The 20,974-nt window shown below is 41.9% G+C and overlaps 1 protein-coding gene across 5 annotated transcripts in view; it reads left to right on the forward strand.

Annotated features, from left to right (window-relative positions):
- MYB (MYB proto-oncogene, transcription factor) overlaps nt 1-20,524 on the forward strand; it is a 31,514-nt gene extending 10,990 nt beyond the window's left edge. For 3 of the 5 annotated variants that reach the window (XM_070557255.1, XM_070557256.1, XM_008528474.2), the window contains exons 7-16: nt 886-954; nt 1,382-1,486; nt 2,774-3,028; nt 3,954-4,316; nt 5,815-5,957; nt 7,253-7,367; nt 7,459-7,584; nt 8,435-8,545; nt 10,204-10,311; nt 19,243-20,524. In XM_070557255.1, coding sequence (XP_070413356.1) covers nt 886-954; nt 1,382-1,486; nt 2,774-3,028; nt 3,954-4,316; nt 5,815-5,957; nt 7,253-7,367; nt 7,459-7,584; nt 8,435-8,545; nt 10,204-10,311; nt 19,243-19,359 — 1,512 coding nt within the window. In that variant the 3' untranslated portion in view covers nt 19,360-20,524. The remainder of the gene's footprint in view (nt 1-885; nt 955-1,381; nt 1,487-2,773; nt 3,029-3,953; nt 4,317-5,814; nt 5,958-7,252; nt 7,368-7,458; nt 7,585-8,434; nt 8,546-10,203; nt 10,312-19,242) is intronic. The other 2 variants (XM_070557257.1, XM_070557258.1) reach the window with 1 other exon arrangement.
- The last annotated feature ends 450 nt before the right edge of the window (nt 20,525-20,974 follow it).

Here is a 20,974-nt window from a genome sequence, read left to right on the forward strand (position 1 = left end):
CCGTTGTGGGCTAATATTTTTCTCTTACAAAGTGAAAAGTGAGAGACCTATCACAGTTAAAGAGGACCCCATTTGACACTGACTTTCGACAGACAATGGTCAGTTCAGTTCCCTTAGTGATCTAGCAGAAATGTCTGAATCTCTTCATTCAGTCAGTGTCTCCTTCTCACTCTAAGTCAGGAGCAGTTTTGTGACCCCACTGTCTGTCTGCTCTCTCCTTTGATCCTTCTTTGGGTTGGTGTAATTCCTTCTTCATCTCTCGATAGTTATATTTAGGGAAAGAAGTATGCATAGTGGGTGGTAAAAGAACAAAGAAAAAAAATTAAGAAACTTTAACAATAATAAATGATGAAACTTACACAGGAACACAGAGCTCATATGCAAATTCTATGCAAAACCTATTCATAAATAGTTTTTTCTCTTCTCTATCTGTTCTGTGCATTTGACTACAGACTTTCCAGAAAGGTCTCAGGTGAATGAACATCACAGGTTCCATGCTCTTTACTAAACTTCGTAATTATTCCCAGGAAGATATGTTTATTTATAAACAGCTACTGCCATCAGTTTTTCCCATCAAAACTTCTTTCATACATTCCTGGATGTATTTTAGATTGTATTTTTCATTGTGTTTTTCTCTAAGGAATACTTCCTGCCAGGATCGATGAGCACTGAAATTCCTTTCTCTGTGTTGCTTTAGTTATGCAGCCATTATGAAAGGCTTGGCTGAAGTTTCACATTAGAGGGTTTTTTTTTTTATTGCTTAGTGAATTTTATCAGTGAAGTCTTTTTTTTTTCTTAGTCCCAGAGCAAAACCTCAGGAAGCCAAGTCCCCTGAAGCATGTGTGACCATGAATGACTCGGCCTTTGTTTTGCTTTGTGTCCTAGGTCCCGTATCCTGTAGCGTTACATGTAAATATAGTCAATGTCCCTCAGCCAGCTGCTGCGGCCATTCAGGTAAGATCATTTCGTGGAGAAACTCATAAGCTGGTCAAGGCACAGCTTGCTTGCTTTCACTAAACACTTCCCTTCACCTAACAACTGAAGTAACACGGAAAGGGGACAGTGGAGAGGGGTGGGTTCTGGCGGGCACTCCACCAGTTTTTACTTCTGGAGTGAATTTGCTCCAGATTCTCTGACTCTCTAATGTCATAAGTTGAAACAACTCATCAGTAAGTGTCCACTCTAGCCTCAGGTTTCACGTCAACCCTACGTCTGGAATAACATCCGCAGAGATTTCTAGGTGGCCAGATTGGGTTGGTGCTGGTTTCCCAGCAGGCTCTTGGAGCTGTGTGGTCCCTCGTGACTGCAGGCCATAACCACCGTGTTTACAGCTTCCAATCAGGTGTTTTGCTTGTTTTTCTCTCTTAACTTTTAATTTTAGAGACACTATAATGATGAAGACCCTGAGAAAGAAAAGCGAATAAAGGAATTAGAGTTGCTCCTCATGTCGACTGAGAATGAGCTCAAAGGACAGCAGGCGCTACCAGTAAGAAGGGGCCATGCGCTGGAATGGGGGATGGCGGCTTCTCCCCAGGGCCCTTCTGTATCTCTTCCCTTCTCCCCTAGACTTGACACAAATGAAGACACTGTCTATCTATTAACAACGTCTAAGCACTTGAAGTTGTTTGTCATAAAATGCAGTTGGTGTCAGAATGTCGACTCAATTGGAAGTAATCTTTTTGTGTGCAACAGAAACTCAGCATCCACTTGTGACTGTCATATCTATGTTTCTTCTCCAGAAGGACTGTAATCAATTCCAAGACTAACACACATTAAATGAATGAAAAATTGCATTTTTTGTACAAAGCTGTGTATCGTATGGTGCCTACTCATTTGATTTTTTCTTGTTCTATCATTTTTTTCACACTTGATCATTTCAAACATGATTTGATGCATGTTCAGTATATACCTGTGGAAAAGGTGTATATCATGTCTCCCTGAATAACAGCAGCGGCTCTCTTTTCTTGGCATGCATGAAAGCTCTATGGACCATTACTGAATTGTGACATCTTTGTTAGTAATTGGGCAGCAAACTGGGAAAGCAGCTTGTGCTTTGTAACATTTGTAGTTGACCAAGAAAGAGAATAAAAGAGAGATGATACTTGGGTATTCTTAGGAGTAAATTTCCTTTTGGTTAAATAATAAAATGATTATGTGCATATGTTAGTTCGACCACTTTTTAACTTGAGTTAATGTTTTGCAATTTCTCCTGTTGCATGGTCATGCTGAAAGGAGACTTCTGTTAATTTGCTCTTCTGCTTTCCTAACCACGTTGAGTTGGCAGCCCTTCAGTGCATCAGTGCAATCCGTGGTATTAGAAAGGGACAGAAGCAACGAGAATATAAGCAGATGAAAGCAACTCTGACTCTTCAATCCTCCAGCCTTTTTATAGGTTAGGACAAGAATAGGACAAGTCTTCATTTGCAGCCAACATTTCTGGTCCTATTGGAAATTATGTTGTTAAAGTAGATTTTTAAGATACTCCACGTGAGAGTTGTCCTTTGAAACCTGGTCCCTCTCTTTGCAGTTTTAACAAAATGATGACAATTCAGGTAATCGTGTAGATGACAGACTACGACACTATTCCAAAGCGGGGTCTTGCATTGATGAAAGGAAACATCTTGACAACTGTCTCATGGGTGCAAGTTCTGGATGACGCAACCACTTTTATCTTTCCTCCAACAGCATCTGATACCTTGTGCAACTTCATTGCTAAGTTCCTTCTCCCTTTCTTCTCCCCGCTCTTTCTTTACTCCCCCACCCCCCTCCTCAGACACAGAACCACACATGCAGCTACCCCGGGTGGCACAGCACCACCATTGCCGACCACACCAGACCCCATGGAGACAGTGCACCTGTTTCCTGTTTGGAAGAACGCCACTCCACTCCATCTCTGCCCGTGGATCCCGGCTCCCTCCCTGAGGAGAGTGCCTCTCCAGCGAGGTGCATGATCGTCCACCAAGGCACCATTCTGGACAATGTTAAGAACCTCTTAGAATTTGCAGAAACACTTCAGTTTATAGATTCTGTAAGTAGAATTGCTAAGGCAAGTGAATGTTTTTTGAGGGGGAATTAGGAAACCCATTTCTCAAATCATTGCTGTTTTCTATAGCAAATATCGTGTTATTAGCATATATTAATATCAAGGTGAAAGTATGATGTTAGTCTTTGTGTATATGTTTTCTCAAAGATCTGATGTCACAGGCTACCCAGATAAACAGTAGCTTTCACACATTTCCTTCAAAATGCATGTTTTTTAAAATAGTGAACTTAATGACCTGTCAGTAGAGCTTGGGTTTGGGGAATGGTGTGAGTTATTTTTAACTCTTTTTTACTTTGTTTACTCCTTTGTGTTTCTCTAGAATTTTGTGCTTTGCTTTTGGGTAGCACATTAAGATATGTTTACTCAGAACTTAAAGCAATCTTTCAAAGTATCTGAAGTGGTAACCGGCTCATTGGTGGGGCGGGGCTCTCTCCACCGGAACGTTGATTATTGATTCCCGGTCCCAATGGGTTCACTGAGACAAACCACCTTGAGTGAAACAGACCTGAGATCAGCACCTCAAAAGCAGACCCACAGCTCCTTCCCTTTGTTTCCCGATTGGTTAAAGAGCCTTTATTGCATCCCCATCAGACAGGGGATGAACACTGCTGAAAGGTACCAGCCAGAAAAGGTTTCCTTTGTGCTTTGGGTGTTATGCAAATAAGAGAGTACCAGGAGTCCCTGTGGTGCGCACACGTGGAACCAGCCTTGAGCGGCTTGTAGACCGGCCGAGCAGTGAGCAGTGTACCAGAACAACTGTTGGTCCCAAAGCTGTTTCTCAAGAAGTCTTAACAGGCGGGCCGAGCGTTTTCTCTGCATTCAGCATCTCTTTCTCAGTGCTGTGTTTCAGATGATGGCACACATTATGCACACACTGTCTCAATCTTCTGCGCCTCCCACATTGTTTCAGGATTCTTCATCACGGTGTGATCTCAGCAGTTTTGAGTTCTTTGAAGAAGCAGATTTTTCTCCTAGCCAACATCACACAGGCAAAGCCCTACAGCTTCAGCAAAGAGAGGGCAGTGTGACTAGACCTGCAGGGGAGCCTAGCGCCAGGGCGAACAAAGGCATCTTGAGCGAGGGTTCGCTTGACCCACTCACGCCCTCCGCTCCTGCAAGGCACAGCACAATTCCGCTGGTCATCCTTCAAACAAAGCGGGGCCAGGCCGGCCCCATGGCCCCTGGAGACTCTAGCTCCTTCACACCTGCTGACGTCAGCAGTTCAACTCCCAAGCGTGCCCCTGTCAAAAGCCTTCCCTTCTCCCCCTCGCAGGTAGAGCACAATTTCTGCACAGCTGTTACTAATTTTCAACAGACACCTGAGCCTTAATAATCTAGAAACTAATCCTTTGGAACAAATGACTAATTCCTGTCGCCCTCACTGATTTCGTTCCGTCGTTGCATCTGACTGTTGCTAAGTCATACTGCCTCCCAAAGTGTGGGCTGTCTCGTAGGCTAACTGGTGATTTTGTCCTTGTTCTCTCTTACTCTTTGGTGATTTGGAAGATGGCGAGTTGCATGGAATCTGCTTTGATTTCCTCCAACGCTAGAGCTTAACATTTCTGTCCCTTCCTCTTCTCCCATCCAACTCGCCCTTCACCAACTTTCACATCGTCTGCCTCTTTTCATTTATTGTTATGTGATTCACTGACCCAGGGCGGGAGGGAACCAAATGTGTTTAGATGACATCTGGGTGGCAACTAAAAATTTTAAAGCTTCCAATCCATCTATAAGTGGGACAGTTTTGGAAGAGGATGAGGAACAAATGCTTAAGGAAGATAACTCATGTTTTAATTTCGATTGCTCAGCTTTGGCCCTTTTGAGTTGTGCCTTAATATTTTATTAGCACAGTTTTTGCCAGTGAATATTCTTGTTTCATGTAGTTTTTTACATGGAAATTACAATGTTTGTCAGAGACATGTGTTCCTTAATTATTAAAATAATTGAAATTAATAGGTAATTTGGCACTTTAAAAGGTTTTTCCAATTATGTGTGTTAAGTTTGTTTTAAGAACAGCTTTAAGCCTGAATAAATGATGCACCCATTCAAAAAATTATCTTGTTTTTTGCTTTTATTTTCCAAACTGTGTTCTGGAGAAGATTAGTTCTGACAGACTTTAATGATGTTCCAGAAAAACATCTAAATATATAGGTATGTGAGTTTGGGAGACACTGAATCCAATGCAGTTATAAATTGGTTTCTTTATTGCAGCACATCTCAGAGCTTTCAATATCCTGGTGTGCCTTGTGATTTCCAGGAGGAGAGAGGATATGTGTTTCTCAAATTGACTTCACCTTGGAACCTTTTGAGGAAAACCTAATGTTTTCCCAGAACGTTAGTCTTCTGAGAGAGACAGCGTATCATTCAAGAACTTCCCACATCATGTAAACCTTCTATAACGATGGTTCATAGATCACTAAAGAGAGAAAATGAAAGAAAAACAATACTTTCCCAAAAATCCCTTTGACATTTTTAAAGTTAATAAAGAGTGCATCTCGTTGTCTTTAATGGCAAGTGCCATGGATCGAGAATATTTTCTTAGGATTTTACAAGTTTTTAAGCCTTGACTTGAGATTTTATTTCTTGGGTGCTCAATGGAAGCAAAACGATACTCTGCCTGACACCACGTCCTCATTAACCTCTTTATTGTTTGATAGAGTGGGTCAGTAAAACATGCGTGCTTGTTATCAAGGTGTGATTTTTAAATTGGGCTGACTAAAGAATCTCCATTTAATCTAAGTGACGTTTTCTTTCTTTCTTCCCATATTTAGTTCTTAAACACTTCCAGTAACCATGAAAATTTAGATGTGGAAATGCCTTCTTTATCTTCCACCCCTCTCAATGGTCACAAATTGACTGTTACAACACCGTTTCATAGAGACCAGACTGTGAAAACTCAAAAGGAAAATACTATGTAAGTCCTTGGTTCGAGAATAAAATTATTTATTCTGTTTCCTTATATTTAACTAGTGGAATATGGTCCCCAGACTGTCTTCTCCATGTGTATGTATGTGATTTTCCTGATCCCCTTGCACGTACATACTCATCAATTCCCACGTTGACTACATCTGTCCTGGGCATGTCACAGCTACCTCGGGGTGCGAGGTGGGAAGATAAGTAAATTACCTTTCGCAGTTCACTTCAAAATTTCCTGTATATACAGAGGTAGTTTTCACATAACTTTTCCATTCAGTTTTTCTGTTTGTTAATAAGGCCTTTTCTTCTTCACTGAAAACAAGAATTTTTCCACCTCGTTTCCTCTCTGATTATAAACTTCAGAATAAGAATGAGTCTGGTTCTTTACTTAGTTCACGTTTTTTTAATCTTATTTTTTTTTTGGGAAATTTGTCTATAGATAGGATCTACTCCAACACCCTCAGGAGTATTACATGATATTACATGATTAGAAGCCAAGGAAAGGTTAAGCAATCATTCATCTTCAGTAAAGACTTAACCAGTTCCAACAAATGGCGGAGAACATCAATGAGTTATAAGAAACCTTTAAAAGAAATGCAATCTTAGTATTCCCCAGTACGCTAGGTACATTTTATTTTATTTTTTGAGAGGCCAGGGTTTTTTTCTGGGCTTTTCTCTGAGCTAACATCTGTTGCCAGTCTTCCTCTTTTTTTCCTTCTCCCCATAGCCCCAGGACATAGTTGTATGTTCTAGTTGTAAGTTCTTCCTGTTCTTCTATGCGAGCTGCCACCATAGCGTAGCTACTCACGGACGAGTGGTGTGGTTCCGCGCCCGGGACCTGAATCTGGGCCACCGAAGTGGAGCACGCTGAACTTGAACTGCTAGGCCATCAGGGCTGGCTCAACAATAAATACATTTTAAAAGGTTAAGTTATGTTTTCTATTGCAGACCCTGTTTCAATGACTAGATAAAATTGATTTGTGCCGTCAGATCTTCACAGCGCTCATGGTCACCGTAAAGACATGGGGCACTGCATGTGTCTTGAGAATGATCAAAGTAGATGAAAAATATTTTGATAGTCTTAGGGGTATAATATTGTGAAATATTTAAAAATAAATGATGTACATATTATCTTTTTCTTAACAATACGTATATAATTAATCAGCAAATCCAATTCCACGTCCATAAAAGAGTTTATTGTATTCAGTAGAAAAATACTAACTTTAATAGGTAGAACAATGTAAGGGACCTATGTTCTTTCGTATGGAACCAACGCTTGCTTTCTTTTTCAAGTTTTAGAACTCCAGCCATCAAAAGGTCAGTCCTGGAAAGCTCCCCGCGGACTCCCACACCCTTCAAACATGCGCTCGCAGCTCAAGAAATTAAATACGGTCCCCTGAAGATGCTAGTAAGTTTTAGCAAAGTGCCTGGGCTTGGTTGGTTTATTAGCACAGACAGCAGTTGTCCTCTGATGCCACGATTTCCGCTCTTCTCTTCAGCCTCAGACACCGTCTCATCTGGTAGAAGACCTGCAGGACGTGATCAAGCAGGAAGCTGACGAATCTGCCATTGTTGCTGACTTTCAAGAAAACGGCCCACCTTTACTGAAGAAGATCAAGCAAGAGGTAAACACGAGCTCCTCTGGGAGGACCAAGCTGTGGGTCCCGCTCCCTTTGTTCCTTGTGAGCAGCTGGATGTGTCCAGCGTCAGCACTGTGTGGCAACACCAGTTTTCAGACAAGATTTTCATACAAGATGCAGTGGAGAGGGGCTGCCGGCCTGTGACCTTTCTCTTGGAAAGCCAACCCACTTCTCCCTACTTCACGTGTGAACAGAAAACCTGCTGGAGAGGGTAAAGGAAAGAGAGGAAAGCAGCTTTTTACTGTACTTTATTTTTTATCGCTCAGACATAGAGGGATAAATGGTTGATAGATAGATATTTAATTTTCAGATGTCATGGAGAACTGAAGTTTAAATTAAAATAATAGTATCTTTAATTCGTAGTATAAAAGAAAGAGAATCTAACTTGCAAGGATCCAAGTTTTACTTGGCGGCAAGAAGCATTTCCGACAGGTTGGATACGTGGCCTCCTGAATTTATTTTCATGTAAAGATAAGTGTTTAAGAGACTGACCAGAAATGTACTCTTTTTTTTTTCAGTTCTATTGAGATATAATTGAGAAATAAAATTGTAAGATATATAAAGGGTACAACATGTGGATTTGATAGACGTATACACTGTGAAAGGATTCTCCCCCGCTGAGTTAATTAACACATCCATACCCATATCATATGGGTACCTTTTTTTTTGGTGAGGACATTTAAGTTTTCCTCTCAGCAAATTTCAGTTATACAATCCAGTGTCATCAACTATAGTTACCATGTTGTTCATCTCACAGAAATTTACTCTTGAGCGTAAGTGTTTCATGGGAAGCTCTCATTCTAGAAACAACAAAGCGCTTCCTGCTTGCTTTTAGGTGGAATCTCCAACTGATAAAGCAGGAAACTTCTTCTGCTCCAACCACTGGGAAGGAGAGACTCTGAACACCCAGCTGTTCACACAGGCTTTGCCCGTGGCAGACGTGCCAGTAAGTACACGCCTGTGTGTGTGCTGGTGCCTCGCAGACGTCCGTAGGGGCGCGTGGGGCTCCCGTGGTTGCAGCACTCTTCAGTGCATCGTGCTTCTAAATATTCTCTCTCATGTGATTATTTCCTTATGATTATTAATGTTGAGTAGAAGGTGTGGATTTTGTCTGTGTATTGGAAATAGATTCTGTTCTATGGCAGATTTTTTCATGATTTATTTTCTTATGATTTGAGAGTCTTTGCCACTTAAAAAATCTGTATGAGTGTACATAGTTCCACGAAAACAGAAGGTTAATTTTTACATTTTCTTTTCATGTATTTATTTTTCTTCTCAATGTAGTATTTCCTCCTTGTTAAGTTGTCTCCTGTTGGTTTTATGTCACATCTAGCATAGTGCCAACCATGGTGTCTACAGTAGGTGTCCTTTATTATACCCGATACTGCATTCCTTTGGTGACCACCATCTTTTTTTAACAGATTGTTTTTTAGAGCAGTTTTGAGTTCACAGCAAAGTTGAGCTGAAAGTACAGAAATTTCCCATCTACCCTCTCCCCCTACACATGCATAGCCTCTCCCGTTATCAGCATCCCCCATCACATGGTACATTTGTTACAATTGGTAAACCAACCTTGACACATCATCATCACCCAAAGTCCGCAGTTTATATTGGGGTTCACTCTTGGTGGTGTATATTCCACAGGTTGGGACAAATTTACGACATGTATCCAGCGTTATAATATCATACAGAATAGTCTCGCTGCCCTAACAATTCTCTGTGCTCCGCCTGTTCATCCCACTCTCTCCACTAACGCCTGGCAACCACTGATCTTTTTACTGTCTCTCTAGCTTTGCCTTTTCCAGAATCAGACAGGATGCAGCCTTTTCAGACTTCATAATGTGCATTGTGTTTCCTCCATGCCTTTTCATGGCCTGATAGCTCCTTGCTTTTTTTTTTAGCACATAGTTGCAACCATTTTTGAAATTTGTAATTTGTGGCTGGTTGTCCTTTATGGAGAATCAGAGCTAATAACAAGTGCTAATATTTAGTGAGTACATACTAATTGGGAAGTGCTGTTCTAAGAGCTTTAGATGCATTCACTCCTTTAATCCTCACAGCAACCCGACAAAGTTGGGCATAGTATCATTTCCGTGATACCAACTGGGAAACTGAGGCACAGGGAGACTTAGTCACTTGCTCATGATTACATAGCTAAAAAAGTGACGGTTCTGGGTTAGAACTCAGAAAGTCTAGTTCCAATTTCCATACTCGTAACCATTTTACTGTCCTGCCATTAATTTGTAGCTCTAAAATACTTCTGTACCAGTATAGGAAGTAAACAGTTCTCTCCCCAGAGCTTAGTAAACCTTTCATTTTGAAAAGCATTTGTATGTTAACTCATTTAGCAGATGTTTTTTGAGTGCCCCTCTCATGTCTGGAACTGTGTGGACCCTGAAGCTTTTGTTTTAGTGGTGTTTGCCCCCATGTGGTTCTGGCTAGGACACAGCTGAGTTCTCCTTTTAGCTCGTTGAGAAGAGAATTTCTGGCATTTTTTTTCCTGCTAATGGGTATCACCTCACAGTAATCTACTCTCTAAAATGTCAGAATGGTGTCAGATTATCCAACCTCATTTAAATTTCAAATTATTCTCTTTCCCTTTAGAATATTCTTACGAGTTCCGTTTTAATGACGCCAGTCTCAGAAGATGAAGACAATGTTCTCAAAGCATTTACAGTCCCTAAAAACAGGTCCCTGGCGAGTCCCTTGCAGGTAATTACTATTCCAACATTGGTATTTTAAAAGTCATTCACTTGGGGCTGGCCGAGTGGTGTAGTGGTTAAGTTCGCATCCTCCACTTCAGTGGCCTCAGGTTCATGGGTTCGGATCCCGGGTGCAGACCTACACACTGCTCATCAAGCCGTGCTGTGGAGGTGTCCCATGTACAAAACAGAGGAAGATTGGCACAGATGGTAGCTCGGGGCCAATCTTCCTCACCAAAAAAAACAAAAAACAAAACCACCTCATTCACTGAAAATCTGTCATCTTGTTTTTTCAAAAAAAATCTTAGACATAGAGGAGTAATGCTTTTAAACAACTCTTGATGTCTAAAAAACTCCTAAAATTCCTTGTTGCATTCATATGAGACACCTGGATATTTTTTATCAGAGCAGGTTCCAAATCGTGACGAAGTGAAACATTCCCACTGTGACTGAGACTAAGATCATGGATTATGCATGTGTCACTATCTTTCTGCTTTTAAACACTTTATTAAAAGTTTATTGGTATAGTTTACCTTTTGTTCCGAAATTTTTCTTTTTTATTCTCCATCCCTGAGCCATCAAAACTCAGACGCTGTTTACATTTTAAATGAAGTTTGAAATTCGTCAGCTAGAAAACAATTAGAGTGTATTTGACCATCAGAATAAGAAAGTCAACGGTCAGTGTTGCTGGGCTGCAGTGGACTATCTGCTGTCAGGTTTCAGTATCAAAGGAGATTTCCCTTGTCACTCTAAGTAGGTGTGTGTTGCTGAAATACAACAAATTCCAAATGAATCCTGAGCCAAATGTAAATAGACATGCAAATTTACTCCCCTAAATTATTTAAAGCAGCTCCCCACATTGAAGGGCTCAGTTCCCAGCGCTCTGCAGGGCCCTCCCGCCTGCTCCCCTGAGCCACGCTGAGGGCGACCGCCTCTGCCCTGGAGCAGCAGAGGCCCTGGGAAGGCGCATTAGTGACGGGGTGGAGGCCCGGTAACTGGACGGTGCACTTTGAGCCCTTGCTCTTCCCTCCAAGGGCTTTCCCATCACTGCGGGAGGCCATCTCTCGCCAAATTGTGAGAATCTTAAAGCTTGTCTTTTTTAAGTCTTTGTGATATTTGGCATGAATTTTTAAGTAATGCAGATACAGCTGGAGGGGCTGGAGGCGTATTTGTTTCTTAATTCAGTCAGGTTGCTTCCCTTGTGGCCTCTGTCTGATCCCCGGCTCTGGTGAAAGATGACTGTCGGCTGCAGAGTGGGAGGGGGACGGTCAGTTCTTGTGGGGACCCTGCAGCCGGGCCTGAGCCAGTCACGCCTGGGTAGGCCGCCCGCGGAGAGGATGCAGAGTATCCCAGAGGGCCGGAGAGGCGGGAGGGCGGGAGCTCAGCAGAGGCGGACAGGGGCGCAGAAAGTGGGCTGGAAGGGCGCTGAGGTCAGCTATTCCCGTGTTGGCCCCGGCTGCTGCCCCAGAAGGGAAGCGCTTCCTGCGTCCTTTCCCTCCCGCCTCCTAAATCACTGGGCCCTTGGTTTCCGGAGCATAGAATGTGACTAGTGCTGTTAGTACATTAACCTAGATTAAGTTTTATGTATATTTTGTAACTTAGCCTGGAACTTAACCTGAATTTATATAGTATAGAAAAACGGCATTCTAAATCTCAAAGAGCAAACATGTAAATATATTTGGGAACAGTTATCATTACATACGTTGAAAACCCCTGCTTATTTTCCTAAAATCAGATCCTAAAAGCTTTTGACCTAACAAAATAGTGCTTACCAAAATCATTGGAGCTGAACATGGAACTGATATAAAATATATATTGTATAAAGTTGGCAAGTTGTCAGTATTTATAGAAAAATAGGTTGTCCAATTTGTACCTTAAAGTGTTTAATGATATTGCATCCTTTTAAAAATGATCAGTATGGAACTTTATCAACATATTTATATTTTATTTAATGGAAATATTAGCTATCTTTGAACTCAAAACTAAGTATTAGCTCTATTTTATTAATTTGTATTTTCTATCATATCAACGAGTCATATATGACACTACAGATTCTAATATCTGTATGCTGAGATTAAGCCATCTCTGTACATCACAGGGAAGGCAATGTCCTTTAATGTCCTAAGTATGTCCATTTGTTATGTGGGTTGTCACTGAGAAGCAATGAATTTTAATAACTCGGAACTCTCCATATATCCCCTAGTACGTAAACTATAATGCTTAAATAGAGGCTATTATAAGCCATGATGCACAAATAATGTTATATTTGTTTTTAAAATTATTTATGCTTGATTTTTTTCTGAAAGGAATTTGTGACAGCTGCATAATCTTATAATTATTGGATTTCCTTTTTTTTTTTTTCCAAGGTGCTTTAATTTTAGATTGTAAAAGCAAACAGGGACTCAGAGTAAATCTGTTCTCAGACATTTTTGATATTTGTGTCTTTTACGTGGCTCAGAATATGTGAGATTTTCATGTTGGACCATTGTACCATTTTTTCCCCACTCTGTGGTAGAGGATGGAGTCTAAAAGCTTATAAAATGATCGCAAATGAGGAAATAAACATTCAGCCTAGAAAGCATGCAGTTTGGGGCAGGAAAGGCAGATTCACTATAGAACGCTACTGGATTCTGCTGTTTGGAAGTTACCAAGAGAGAGCCCGAGGCAGACACACACACACACACACACACAGACGTACACACACACACACACGTACACACACACAAATACATACACACATTCCTCAGCAAGGAGAAAGAGCTGCCTGTTTTCCTCTATGTGCTTTCAATTTGCTTTCCATTTTGCAAGAAATACACTATGCTAATAAACGTTTCTTAACGTAGACATTTTATTACTAGATCCGAAACTGTACTTAAGTTATAAGCCTTCTGAACTTCTGTATTTTTCTCTTAAATTATAATTTCCTTTTATTCCTATTTAAAACCCAAGTGTAAAAGATGTGTTCATATACTTTTCGCTCACTCACTTTCCTCTTTCTGTAACCACAGAATGACAGCCTTCAGTTTTAATTTCCTGACTTGGCTTGTCATAGTTTTTTGAAGCAGTGAGTTTAATTTAAGTAAATTTCTCAAGCCATTATTGTTTAAACACATTTGCACAGCATCAAAGGACCTTAAAATATTGCAAGCAATCGAAACTTATTTTTTCAGTTCCATGTATTTGGGATTGCTCCTATCTTTATATGAATTGTTTATGAATTTTTCAAAAAATGAGGCAAATGCTTTTTGCGTGCTGAGAAGTGTAATAAACTAGTATGCAGGCCACAGGAGCCTGGGTTCTAGTCTCAACTCCACCATTTCCTGATTGCCTGTCTTTAATTCATTAACCTTTCAGACCAAGAAGCTCTCGTCTATAAATTGGGGAGAAGAGTATATCCTCTCCTCATTGTACAAGGTCGCTATGGGGATCAAATGGATCTAAGATTGCTTTCAAAATGGCAGCACACTTGCCAATGTACATTGGTGGTGTCTATTATTAGGCAAAGGCTATGCGGTGTTTCTCTTTCCTTAGAAACACCAGCAAGGAGGCCTCCACACCGGCCAGGTCTTCTTGCACTGTGAGTGTACTTCCTCCGGCAGGCTGTTTCTCATTCCCTTTTCCACTCTTGCAGAACTGTGTCAGTGGGTCACCAAAAGCTGATTCAGCTGACTCCTGAAATAAAGGCAGTCAGATCTGTTTGGTGTTATGGAGATGAAACAACTGATTTACTGGTTTTCTCTATTTTTTCTGCTGCTTGTGTTGACACGTCACCAGACATGGAAACAGACTGTCTCCATGTGACATGGATCTTTCCAGGCACTTCATACCATTGTGTGCTGTTGCTGACCTGCTGCCCTGGATACCTCTGTCCGTACTTGGTCCTCCCTCCGGGTCACTTTTTCCTACCTGCCCTGGAAAGAATTCACATGGCCGTCAGTAGCACTTGAGCAACTTCCTTTCAATATATGTTATAAATTAAGCAAGTTTGCCATGTACAGCTTTGGGTTGGACTGAGAAAGTCTAAATGAGTGAGGAAGGCCTGTCAAGCTCAGATGCAGAGTGCCCTGTCCCAGACGTTCCAAGATACGGATTTTTTTTGTTTGGTTTGGTTTAGTAAACTCTATGATAGCGAATATTCCTCAGGCCAGCAGGGAGAGAATTGCTTTAGAGCCATTTGGCCCCTGTCTTAATCTTAATAGTCTGGAACTAATATGTGACTCAGGAAGGAGCTATTCTTCCAAAAAATTGTGAACCCTAGGCTATGTGATATAAACTGTTTGTAAAGTCTATACACCTGTAAGATGAAGAGACATCTGGGACAAATGCCAAATTTGGGAAAAGTCCATCCACACGGGGGATGGCTAACGTAGGCGTGGTGGCAAGTGCAGGCACTGGTGGATGGGCACCTTCCAGTCGCCGTCTGGGCCTGTAGTTCCCTAACTTTTAGGGCTCTCTTTTCTGTGAAAAGTTAGAAACCCTGAAGCTGGGGCCTTTAATTGTTTTGTACAGACATAGCAGAGCATTTGTGAGAGTCTGACAAGCATCCATCTTGCCTTAGCGACATTCTGTCTCAGGTTCATCCCTGGCTCTCAGGATACAACGAAAAATTTCTATAGCATCTCTTATAACTGATACATTTTTAAAAGATGCCCCTTTAGGAAGAAATTCTGACTTTTAGAATTTTAGTCCAGAGTAGATATTTTCTTCAAATGGGTTAAAGAGAATAATCAGATAATTCTTATTCTCTTTTGGACACCATTCACATCTGCTTATTATTTAAAAACAAAACAAAAGGAAAACATAATACCATCTCACAAGTTGCTTTGGTTTTGCAAAGTCATTTTTTAATGATTTATGCAAATTTCTTAGTAGGCACATGCTTACCAAGGCTTTTGGTACCAGCAGCTCTTGTGTGAAGTTGCTGCGTGGATATAATGATAATGGTAGTTGTTCTGCGTGATGAAAAAACCATTCATATTCTCAATGGAAATGTGAAGACCATCTAATTCTGACAGACAACCCCCTGTGGACATGGTCTTGTCTCGTTTTATTTCTTCTATTTTCTACAAAGAGTCGGATTATTTATTTAAGTGCCTTAGCAGGATGTCCCAGTTAAAGCTGACGGTCTGTTTACAGTTCATTTCTGCCCGGGGGCAATCAAAGGCACATTGCAGGGTGACTCACAGGCAAGAGGAGGAGGATGTGCGGCAGGATGATGAATGTTGAAATGAATTAGGGTAGAGCGACACGTCTGCAATAGCACCACGGTCAGGAATTGAACAAGAATCCGTGTGCGGCAATCTGTAATTCTTATCAATTGTTTAGTGTAAATGAAACTAAAATTTCAGGAGAGGGAATAAGGAGGATGCACAACAATCTATGTGACAGTATTAAAAAGTGTTCTTCCAGCACAAAGACTTAATCCTCCTTTGTCAAAACTATTCTGTCTGCTTGAAAAGTTGGCTGAGGGCCCCAGGGTTTCAAGGTAAAGAGGGAGCAGGAGATAGCACAGGCGAAGGCAGCTGCCATCTCGGCTGCTGGGCCTGAGTCTTCCTCTTCTTGTCTCAGTCCTCAACCTTCTGCTCCTCCTTTGCTTTCCCGCCCACGCCCTAGGTCGGGCCAGGTTTTCATTCATGGGTGTAAGCAGGGCTTGCTGTGGCTCCCACGGCCGCCCACCCACCTGCTGTTCCCCAACACTGCTTCTTGCACACAGTGCTTCTTGCACACACTGCTTCTTGCACACACTGCTTCTTGAACACAGTGCTTCCTGCACACACTGCTTCCTGCACACAGTGCTTCCTGTACGCAGTGGCTGCTGTGTCCTGGTGGTGTCCTCGCTGGGGGAGTCAGGTGTCTAAGTTGCCTCCCTGGGCTCTGAGCTTCAGGGTTTATGTGCCCCTGAGATGCTCTGCTTCCTGCAATTCAGATATTTCAGTCAACTTGATTTGTTTCTTGGTAGGTTCCATTTTGAGTTAGGAGAAGCTGATTGTTTGAAAAGTTTTCTCAAAATAATCATTAAAGCTGTATGGTACCTTCTTCATATTGACCTTGTTTTAAAGATCTGATCCTGGGGGAAGAAGCCAAACATGAATAGAGTGATAAGCCATCTGGGAGACCCAACAAGAACACGGTCAAATTTCAAGCTGAAAATACATTCAGCTGATAATTGCATTAGATTCTCCTGAGCCGACTTTCAGAATTCTGAATTAACTCAAGTACTGTATGGCCGAGAATCAGAACCTGACTTTACCAGGAGGCGCAGTAAAAGCAAGCCTAAGATTCTTTTAACATAGTATTTTAAGATCCTTAAGTAACACATTTAGGAAATTAATTCTATATTAACTAAAGCACAGCTATGTTGAAAACTTCTTAACCAGAGAGAAACGGAAACCTCCTTCGCTCTCCTCCCTTTTGTCTCCATTCTCTCTCGTTCCTCTTTCTTTTCCATGAGTTTGTACATCTTCTTTCAAAGTATATATTTTTGTTTTTGGCACGTATCTTTATGTAATTTTGAATTTACACATAAGATATTAGTATACTAAGATATTTTGTTCGTCTGCCTTGTTAGTCACTTGCTTTTAAGACCCACATGCTTTGTTCCAGGCCCGCCATCGATTTTAAGCGCTGCAGAGCACCTCATGGCAGGTGCCCGCCATAGTCGCCCATCCACTCTCAGATGGTAGTTATTCTGTCACCTTGCTACAGTGTCTTCAAATGCCATCTCAATGATTGCAACAATAACCTTTATTTCTTTTAATTGGGTTTCTTGTATCCATTTGGTGTTTCAGTGCTGTGAAAAATTTTAGTAACAACCTGTAAGCAATCAGCTAAACTGAAAAATGGAATTTGTGCGGACAGATACACACCAGAGAACTATGTTTCTTTGATCCACTTGCTTGCACCTAGATAGTCATCATGTTTTCAGAACTGTTTCAGAGAATGCTATAACTGGCCTGGTGATTTTGTTAGGAAAACATTAAATGTGACTCAGTGACAGAAGTCAGCCATGAACTCCCATCACCTTTGTCCTGTCATCTTGGTGATGCACAGTTCCAAGAAACTGTCATAATAATCCATCTGCCTATGTAGTATTTCAAGTTACATGTTGAGCCTGTGAGGCTTCAGAACAAACATGTGTAAACTTGGACGGTGCCTTTTACGTTGGCAGTGGGATGGCACAGCAGACTGAGTAGAAACCGGGAGCCCAGTTTGTGTCCTGTGAAAGTTTCCAAGTTAGAAACATGGCACCATAAGCCGTATGTCCCTGAAACTTTGTCCCGGCCACTAGGCAAGGAAACTCCATCACCGTACAAATTCCACGTTCATTCAGAATTATCATACTTCTTTGCTAAAGAGTCTGATGATGTCCACACCCCATCTACACGCTTCTTTCTGCATCCCAAGGCCCTACTGACCTGACCGCACACTTTTCCACAGATGAGAACTCTAGTGGAAGTCGGGCCTGGATTCACATTCTTGCTTCCTCTTCTCTCAACTGAGTGACCTGGAAGATGTTGCCTAAATTCTCTCTTCCTTAAGTGCCTGGTCCGTAGAAGGGGCACAGTGAGTCATACCTACGCCCCAGGCATTTTGTGTGGGAATTAAATGAGATGATACATGTCAGACCCTTGGGAGCGTGGGCGGTGTATTGTAAGTGCTTGTTCAATGTTATCCTTTAATCCACTGCATCTCCTCCCCTCTCTCGTACAGTCCTCCCACAGGCAAGGCACAAATTGCAGCTTCCTGACTCTCTCATGCTATTTGTCCACCGGTTTGCACTCCTCCTTTGTCACCTGTCTCTGAATCCTGCCTGTTCCTGCCCTTTCTCTGGAGCCCTGCCCTGGCAAGTCCTCGGTGTCCCATCCCCGTTCCCCCAGGCACGGTACCAAGAAACTTTCCTCAGCCTCTTGTTCCTCCACCTGTTCCACATGGGTTCATCTTGTCTCCTAAAGGACACTGAAGCTCTAGAGAGCAGAGGCCTTTCTTTTCTCTTTCTCTTTTGTCCCATGGGAAAAAAAAATCCCTCTTTGGTGTCCATACAGGGAATAGTTGTGCTTTTACTAAACCACTCGTTTAGTTTTGAGCTTCGGGCACCAAATCTTCTATCTGCCTGTGTTTATTTCCCTCTTTGCATTGACTGCTAGACAGCTCAGAGCAAAGCCTGAGGTTAGCATATGGCTGGTACTTCTTGGCAAGTGTTTTGTGGACGGATCTCATCGCATCTTCATATTATTTCTTTTTCCCACATTTCCCTATGATCCTGCCTTGTCCACTTTTTAAACCTCGTTATCTGGTATTTATTTCGTAAGCATCTTAAATCCTTTTGGGAACTAACTAGGGCACTAATAGTGCATATTTCAGTGGGAGGCAGCCCCGAGGGAGGCAGGAGCCAGGCTATGCAGCAGACAGACCCGGGTGCACAGCCTCTCCACTACTTCAAAAAGTCAGCTACCCTAGTACACAAATGTTTCTAAATCAACCAATATGTAATTGATACAAAATATATGCACTGTGGTTAGTGGGTGTCGATCAATTCCAGCACCTGCAGGTGCCTCTTTGCTCAGGGGGCTCAACCACTCACCAGGTGGCTTAATGAGTCACTGCCCTGGGCTCCCCTTGGGTACCTGTCTCCAGCTTTGCAAAGTCGCCACATAGTCAAAGGCCCTGAGGATGAAGAAGTGTTGCTGTCTTACCATACTGTTTGGAGTGGGTTTCTCTCTGAGCGATAAACAGTTTCTGATTCTTAATATCACTTGAGATGCTGGATTCCAGGGGGTCAGAGGGTTCAGATTTTAGATGACGAAGGCTCCCTGGTGTCTGCCTCCTGCCGTCTGGAGGTCTGAACCCGCTGAGCTGTGGCAGCTCTGCCAGGATTGGGAATCCGTTTGTGGGCTCACACAGGTGTCTTGGCTGACCACACATCGTCTTCTTTCCCCATCAGCCCTGCAGTGGTGCCTGGGAAGCCGCGTCCTGTGGGAAGACGGAAGAGCAGGTGACGGCCTCGGGTCCAGCCCGGAAATACGTGAACGCCTTCTCGACCCGGACTCTGGTCATGTGAGACGTTTGCGACAAGCATTATGATTTTCAGAACACTTCAAGTTGACTTGGGATTTATCATCCTCTACATGAGACTTTTCATGAATGGGAGAAGAGCCTATTTTTGTTGTGGTACAACAGTCAAGAGCAGCACCAAGTGCATTTAGATGGATGAAGTCTTATCAGACTTCACCCAACTAAAAGGATTTTTTTAAAAAAATAAATAACAGTCTTACCTAAATTATTAGGTAATGAATTGTAGTCAGTTGTTAATATCTTAATGCAGATTTGTTTAAACGTAAAATGATTTATCTGTATTTCAGAAGATCCAACAGACCAGTATTTTTTCCTGTGCTGAGGTTTTTGAAATTTTACACATAAAAAGGTACTCCAATATTTCACTTTTCTCAATCACTAAACACAATGCATTACTAGAGAGGTTGGCTTAATACTCTGGGATAATGAATCAAGATCTGTCGATGCTCATTTATGGTTAGTAATGTTGGAAGTACATTTATTGTACTAAACCATTTTATGAGTTTTTTTGTTAGCTTGCTTTAAAAATTATTACTGTATGAAATAGTTTTATAAAAAATTATATTTTTATTCAGTAATTTAATTTTGTAAATGCCAAATGAAAACTGTGTTTTGCTGCTATGGTCTTAGCCTGTAGCCGTGCTGCTAGTAACAGGGGCAGTAGAGCTTTCGATGGAAGCAGAGGGACTTGGTGTTAGGTGATTGACTATGCACTAGTACTTAAGACTTTTTTTATTTTTTATATATATATATACTTTTTTCCTTTTGTAACACATTGGAAAACTTGTTTGGGAGATTTTGCATTCATTGTTGTTGGTTTTTTTTTTTTTGTTATTGTTGGTTTATAAGAGCATGCGTTGCACTTCTTTTTTTGGGAGATCTATGTTGTCAACGTCCTGTGTTTTGTTTTGAGTTCAGCCTGTTCTATAATTTAGGGGTTATGTTGGATTAGCATCCCCCGTGGTTTCTACGTGTCTGTCCTCGGAACTGCAGCGCAGAACCTGTGTCTGCAGCTGGGGGCTCGAGACTGGGGTCAATAGCCGGTCGCTGCCTTAAGAACATTCGGTGCACGACAGCCGGCACCAAACTTTTGATATGACAGTGTACTTACTGCCTTGTAGTGAAATAAAGCTGTGCCCTTATTTTACTTACTTTTGACTTCTCTCTTACTTGTGACCATGGATGATGGTTACACTTTTTAAAAAAATGGAGCAAACTCAGAGCGCTTTCTTCTGTTAATAATTTGCACACCATCTGAACTTCACGTGAAGAAGCCGAGAATCCTTATTGTGGAGAAAGAAGAACAAGCAAACCAAGTGCAGTAGTTCACAAAATAATCATGTGCAGGATGACAGCTGGGAGGAATCTTCCACAATGTATCAGTCCGGGTTCCAGCAGCATCCCAACTGGGATCCTGCGAGGAGAGTTCATTTAGAAGGGTGCTGAGCCCACAGACTTGGGCAGGGGTGGAGGATCACCGAGGCAGTGCATGCTGGTGGGTGCAGGCCTGAAGGACGCTGCCACGTGGAGGGGGAGAGTCGTGGAAAGCAGGTGCCTGGAGAGGAGCTGTGACCTTTGGAGACCCCACAGGGAGAGAGCCA

This window comes from Equus przewalskii, chromosome 9, assembly GCF_037783145.1.
Source record: "Equus przewalskii isolate Varuska chromosome 9, EquPr2, whole genome shotgun sequence".
Taxonomy (NCBI): domain Eukaryota; kingdom Metazoa; phylum Chordata; class Mammalia; order Perissodactyla; family Equidae; genus Equus; species Equus przewalskii.